The sequence below is a fragment of the Lynx canadensis genome, chromosome X, assembly GCF_007474595.2.
Source record: "Lynx canadensis isolate LIC74 chromosome X, mLynCan4.pri.v2, whole genome shotgun sequence".
Classification (NCBI taxonomy): Eukaryota; Metazoa; Chordata; class Mammalia; order Carnivora; family Felidae; genus Lynx; species Lynx canadensis.
This window is the reverse complement of record NC_044321.2, coordinates 87,985,744-87,991,882: the sequence shown is the minus strand read 5'-3', so window position 1 is coordinate 87,991,882 and position 6,139 is coordinate 87,985,744. Positions and strand designations below refer to the sequence as shown.

The window sequence follows — 6,139 nt, the reverse complement described above, 5'->3', positions numbered from 1 at the left end:
TTACTATGATTACTACCATGGGTCAAAACGAATGGTTCAGGATGGAGACTATAAACAGCGCAAGGGCCCTGGAGACCCATTTTAGGTGCTATGAGTTGGGGCATATGAAAAGGGTGGTTTGGGAGTGGGCATCACTCTCCTTATAGGCTCCCTTGCCAGGTGAAATGGGACCAGGGCATCCTCACGTTTGCCTGATGACATGTGGCAAGACACTCTAGGTGTTTTTGAGGTAGGACACAGTTTCTCCTGCCTAGACTTCTCCCTGGACCAGGAACTAGGACTGGCCTCCACGGCGATAGGAGTTCAAAACCTCATACACCAAACACTCTTGAAGTCCACACTCTGATTGTCAGGGCAGGTCACAGGCATGTAGGGTAAAAGAGAAGGTCAAGCCAACCAACTGGGAGTTAGGTGGGATGTGCCTGGAGGGGGAGGCTGTAGGGGGAAGGCCACAAGGTTTATGATGTAATTGAATGGAATGGGTCCAGGAACCAGTCCTCAAGTTAGCAGCGGAGTCAGACATCACAGTAGAAGATTCCAGAAAGAATTACTTGTTGGTAGGGGCCTTGTGATGGCCTGTGCTCTGTCGGAGGTGGTCATGCAGACCCTCTTGAGGGTCTCCATGCTCTTTCAGGTAGTAACAGCGTTTAGGAACATGCTGGTGCTGGGAGTAAGAAAACAAACAAACAAACAGAAAAACCAGCAGAGGTAAGAGCCACACTCACTATGACGAGGGGGTTCTGCCTGGATAATGACAGTAACTTAGAAGTTCAAGAAACTTGGCTAATGTACCCTACGTGTATAATGTGTGACCGAGGACCAGGCTAGCCAAATTCCCTAGTAACCTGGGTCCATGACACATGTGCCTGGAGGTAGGACCCAGCCCTCCCCCCGCAAAGATGACCCCTCCCTTAGAATAATCGGACAGTTGGGACCCAGCTGGTTCCCTCATAATCAGAAGACCTAGACCTTTAGCCATCCCAGGTCCCCAAGAACTTGGGCAGGGCATTGCTTCAGAGTGCTTAATACACCCAAAATAACTACATAGCCAGGCCACTGATGAAACGCCAGGTTGGGGAGTATGGTCTAGAAGCTCAATGCCTCCCCCTTGCCTCTTCCGTATTCTACTCAAAGGAGCAGGGTGTATTTCCCCAGCACTCCCCACCACTCCCCTCGAGTGTATTTCCCCATCTTTACCTCCTCAGTCTGCTGATAAGAGTTCAGTTCATTCTCCATCGCCTCCTCATTATTCCGCTTACAGGCTGACAGCAGAACCTGGCTTGACCTGCCCGGGGAATCCTTCTCTTCAGCCAGCTGGCACTCAGTGTAGAGAGACCTGTCTATCAGCTCCTTTAGGCTGCCGGCCACCTTCAGGAAGATCCGGCCCATTTTGGTGGTAACAGCTTCCGAGAGCCCTTCCAGAAACCTGGTCCGTAGAATGGCATCAGACCAAGACAAATGTCGGGCCAGCAGCAGGAAGTCGGTGGCATATTGCCTGACTGACTTCTGGCCCTGCTTGGGGTGGCAAAGAACAGCACTGAGGATGTCTATCTCGGATAGGGAGTCATACAAGCCCTGTGATCTGCTCAGGAAAGATTTATTTTCATCTGAGAGGGGGTTTCCTACCTCCATCTGCAAGATGGACCACCTCTCTGCTGCCCCCAGATGAAGAGACACCAGAAACGCCATTTTTTCTGAGTCATTCAAAAAGCCCTTCATTTGTTTCTCCTCATCAATCTCCATCTCCTCCTCCACAGAACATGAACCCCGGGCTGCTTCCTGTTCCTCTAAGAGGTAACAGAGTGCTGGGGTCAGCATGCCAAACGATGGGACTTCCTTTGGTGGTGGGTTCATTGTTTCAGCGGCTGGGGCAGCCATGTGTGGTGTGGACTTTGATCCAGAGGCTGTGACATTGCTGTGAGAGGCAGATGTTTCTCCAAAGTCTGTGGCTTTGATTTCCACAGTGGACATCATTCCAGAGGGTGTGGCTGCCATTTGTGGTGTGGACATGGTTCCTGGGACTGGGGTCCTCATTGGCGGCATGGACACCCCTCCAGAGGCCATGGCTGTCATTTGTGGCATGGCCATCCCTCCAGAGGCTGTGGCTCTCAGAAGTGGCATGGACATCATTCCAGAAGCTGAGGCTCTCACTGGCGGTGCAGGCATCCCTCCGGAAGTTGTGTATGTTGTATGTGGCAAGGACATAGATCCAGAACTCGTGACTCTCGTTTGCAGCGTGAACACTGCCCCAGAGGCCATGCTTTTCATTAGCGGCACAGACATGTCTCCAGAAGCCATGGCTGACATCAATGGCATGGGCATTGTTCCAGAGGCTGTGGCTCTCATTAATGGCTTGGGCATCCCTCCAGAGGCCATGGCTGTCATTTGTGCGGTGGACATCTTTCCAGACACTGGACCTCTCGATAACTCTGTGGATATGGCTTCGGAGGCTGAAGGTCTCCATAGTGGTGTGGACGTCATTCCAGAGACTGGGGCTCTTGCTAGTGGCGGGGACATTACTCCAGAGGCTGGAGCTCGCACTGGTAGTGTGTACATCTCTCCTGAAGCTGTGGGCATCATTTGTGGTGTGGACGTTGCTCCAGAGGCTGGGCTTCTCCTCAGTGGCACGGATACCCCTCCAGAGGCCGTGGCTGTCATGTGAGGCATGCACATCGCTCCAGGAGCTGCGGATCTCATTAGTGGTGTGGGCTTTGCTCCAGACACTGGAGCCCTCATCTGTGGCATGGGCATCATTCCAGAGGCTGTAGCTGTCATGTGTGGAGTAGACATTGTCCCATAAGCTGGGACTCTCAGGGATGTGGCTATCTCTCCAGAAACTGGGGTTCTCATTAGTGGTGGGGATATCTGTCCAGAGGATGAAGCTCTTGTGAACAGTGCCGACATCTCTCCAGGGTCTGGGGCTCTCATTAGTGGTGTGGATATCACCCCAGAGGCCGGGGCTCTCATTTTTGGTGGGGACATCATTTCAGAGGCTGGGGTTTGCATCTCCAGTGGGGACATCCCTCCTGAGATCCTGGATCTCATGAAAGACATGGACATCCCTCCAGAGTCTTGGGTGCTCAGTGGCTGACTGGGCACCTTTCCAGAGGCTGTGGCTCTCATTAACGCTGTGGGCATTGCTCCGGGGTCTGGGGCTCCCATTAGAGGCATGGACACAGTTCCAGAAGGTGCAGCTGTCATTTGTGGTGTGGACATGTCTCCAGAGGCTGGGGCTCTCATTAGTGGTGTGGACATCCCTGCAGAGGCAGTGTCTGTCATCTGCCGCACGGACATAGCTCCAGAAGCTGTGTCTCTCATTAGCATTGTGGCTATCTCTCCAGAAGCTGTGGCTGTCATTTGCTGCATGAACATGGCTTCTGAGGCTTTGGATGTCATTAGTGGCTTGGACAATGCTCCCGAGGCCGTAGCTCTCATTTGCGGCAAGGACATCACTCCTGGGGCCCTGTCTCTCATTACCAGTGTAGACATTGCTCCAGAGGCTTTGGCTGTCATCAGTGGGGTGGACATTGCTCCAGAGGCTGAGGCTCTCAACTGTGGTACAGCTGTCACTCCTGAGGCTGTGGCTCTCCTTTGTGACATAGACATCGCTCCAGAGACAGGGGCTCTCAATTGCAGTGTAGACATTGACCCAGAGGCTGGGGATGACAGTTGTAGCGTGGTCATTGTTTCAGAGGCTTGGGCTGTAACTGGCTGTGTGGACATTGCTCCAAAGGCTGGGGCTCTCCTTAGTGGTGCAGATGTCATCGCAGAGGCCAGGGGTCTCATTCGCAGGGTGGACATTGTCCCAGAGGCTGTGGCTTTCATAAAGCCTGTAGACATTGCTCCAGAAGTTCTGGTCATCGTTAACTGTGAGGACATTACTCTAGAGGCTGTGGTTGACATTTTCTCAGTGGACATTGCTCCAGAAGTTGTGACCGTCATCAGTGGGGTGGACAATGTTCCAGAGTCTGGAACGGTCTTTAGCAATGTAGCCATATTGCCAGAGGCCAGAGGTCTCATTTGCGGTATGGACATTGCTCCAGGGTCAGGGGCTCTCACTGGCGCTGTGGACAACCCCCCAGAGGCTGTCGTTCTCATTGGTGGAGTAGACATGATTTGAGAGTCTAGATTCTGTGTGAACTGTGGGGACATCAGTCCCGAGTCTTGGGCTGACATCAGCTGCGTGGGAATCACTCCAGAGGTTAGGGCTGTCATTAGCAGTGGGGACACTGCTTCAGCATCCGGAGCTGGCTTTGGCAATGTGGGCACTTCTCCGGTATCTGGAGCTGATAGGAGTGGTGTGGACATTGCTCCAGAACCTGGAGCCGACACTAGCAGTGAAGACACGACTCCGGAATCTGAGCCTGACATTAGCTGGGTGGACACTTCCCCAGAGTCTTGGGTGCTCATTGGCTGGGTTGACGTTGTTTCAGAAGCGAGGGCTGACATTATCAGTGAAGATATTGCTTCGGAGTCTGTGCCTGACATTAGCAGTGAAGATATCTCTCCAGAGGCCAGAGCAGTCATTAGAACTTGAGACATCGCTTCAGTGTCTTCATCTGTAATTTGCAGAGGTGACATTGCTTCAGAGCCTGGAGCTGACATGGGCTGTGTGGACGTCACTCCAGGGTTTATGTCGGGCATCAGGAGTGGGGATATCTCTCCAGGATCTGGGGCCAGCATCAACGGTGTGGGTGTCGCTTCAGAGGATGAAGTGCTCACTATAGGTGTAGACATTGCTCCAGAGGACGAAGCTGGCATTGCCAATGGTGATATCTCTGCAGAATGTGGTGCTGCCATTAGTGCTGCAGACATTGTCCCAAAGTCAGGAATTGTCATCAACCCCGGGGATATTAATCCATAGTCTGAAGTGGACAGCAATGGAGACAGTGTTCCAGAATCTGAGGCTGGCATCAGCAATGGGGACAGTGCTTCTGAATCTGGAGCTGCCATTAGCAGTGGGGACAGTGTCCCAGAGTCGGAGCCTGGCATTACTGATGGCGACAGTGCTCCAGAGTCTGGTGCTTCCGTTACAGGTGCAGACGTGGTGTCAAAGGCTGGGGATGTCATCAGCTGTGCAGACATCCCTTCAGGGTCGGACACTGAAGTGGAGACTATAGGCTGTACGTGAGAATGTAAAACTTGGACCTCTGCTCTGGTCTCCATTACTGGTCCAGCGAAGGTCATCCCGCTGTTTTGGGGGTCACCATTTTCCTCCCTCAGCGTATTGTCGAATCGGAGGGAGTGGAAAGGTATTGACATATCTGCCATGGCCCCCAAATGGTGCGGAGAGTGCCCCTAAAGTGCTGATATCGAGGAGTCTTGCTGAAGCCCAAATGGCAAGGAAACCTGTAAACAGGAAACAAGTCGAGTAGTCAAAAGCCAAGAACAAAAAGATCGGGGAGCAGACAAATGATTGATTCACGATGGAGACCTTTCTCATGTGTTGCCAGCTCCGTGGCACCAGAGATGGGCCCTATCAGGTTAAGGGAGCGGTGCAACCGTGAGCACATCTGAAGTTGGAGCAAAGATCCCTTCCCGCCCGTATTTTTTTTTTTTTTAATTTTTTTTTTTTTAATGTGCATCCACATTAGTCAGCATATCGTGCAACAATGATTTCAGGAGTAGATTCCGTAGTGCCCCTTGCCCATTTAGCCCCTCCCCCCTCCCACACCCCCTCCCCCCCTATTCTTTCCAAACTAATCCACTGAGTCACAGCACAGCCTTTCCCATTTATACATGCTCTAAATGCCAGTTAGCTCGGCGGCTGGGGGGGGGGGGGGGGGGCGGGGGGCAGCCCTGGCTCAGACGAAGCGGCAGCACCACCTTCTGGAAACTTGTGAGAAGTGCAGGCGCCTGGGCTCCGTTGTTTCCCAGCAGCGCACTCACAAGGCAGCCAGGGCACCGGCGGACCGGGATGAGAGAGCCCTTTGCCCCAGGATAGTCATCAGTTCCCCGGGGCCCACTGAGTCCCGCCGGGGGGGGGGGGGGGGTTAGTCCCTATTCGACTACTCTGATGGCCCTGAAGGTCTTTCGCAGGAAAAGAAAGGCATCGCTCTCAGCCTTGACCGGGAGCAGCATTCCATGAACTGAAAATCCTGTTGCTGACTCGGTGCGCTCTAGGCACCACCGTGAGGCA

The 6,139-nt window shown here is 53.1% G+C and overlaps 1 protein-coding gene across 1 annotated transcript; it reads right to left on the bottom strand.

Annotated features, from left to right (window-relative positions):
* Positions 1-360: 360 nt before the first annotated feature.
* On the bottom strand, positions 361-5,271 carry RTL9 (retrotransposon Gag like 9). Its single transcript, XM_030306048.1, has 2 exons — positions 1,198-5,271; positions 361-664 (listed from the first exon to the last, which is right to left on the bottom strand). The coding sequence occupies exons 1-2, from the start codon at positions 5,269-5,271 to the stop codon at positions 548-550; spliced, it is 4,191 nt and encodes a 1,396-aa protein (XP_030161908.1). The 3' UTR covers positions 361-547.
* Positions 5,272-6,139: the final 868 nt, after the last annotated feature.

Bases quoted from the DNA above. Each gene is read 5' to 3' on its own strand.
- RTL9 (XM_030306048.1), bottom strand. From the start codon at position 5,271: ATGGCAGATATGTCAATACCTTTCCACTCCCTCCGATTCGACAATACG. The intron at 665-1,197 runs GTAAAGATGGGG...TCTTACTCCCAG, and splicing joins CTTATCAGCAGACTGAGGAG to CACCAGCATGTTCCTAAACG.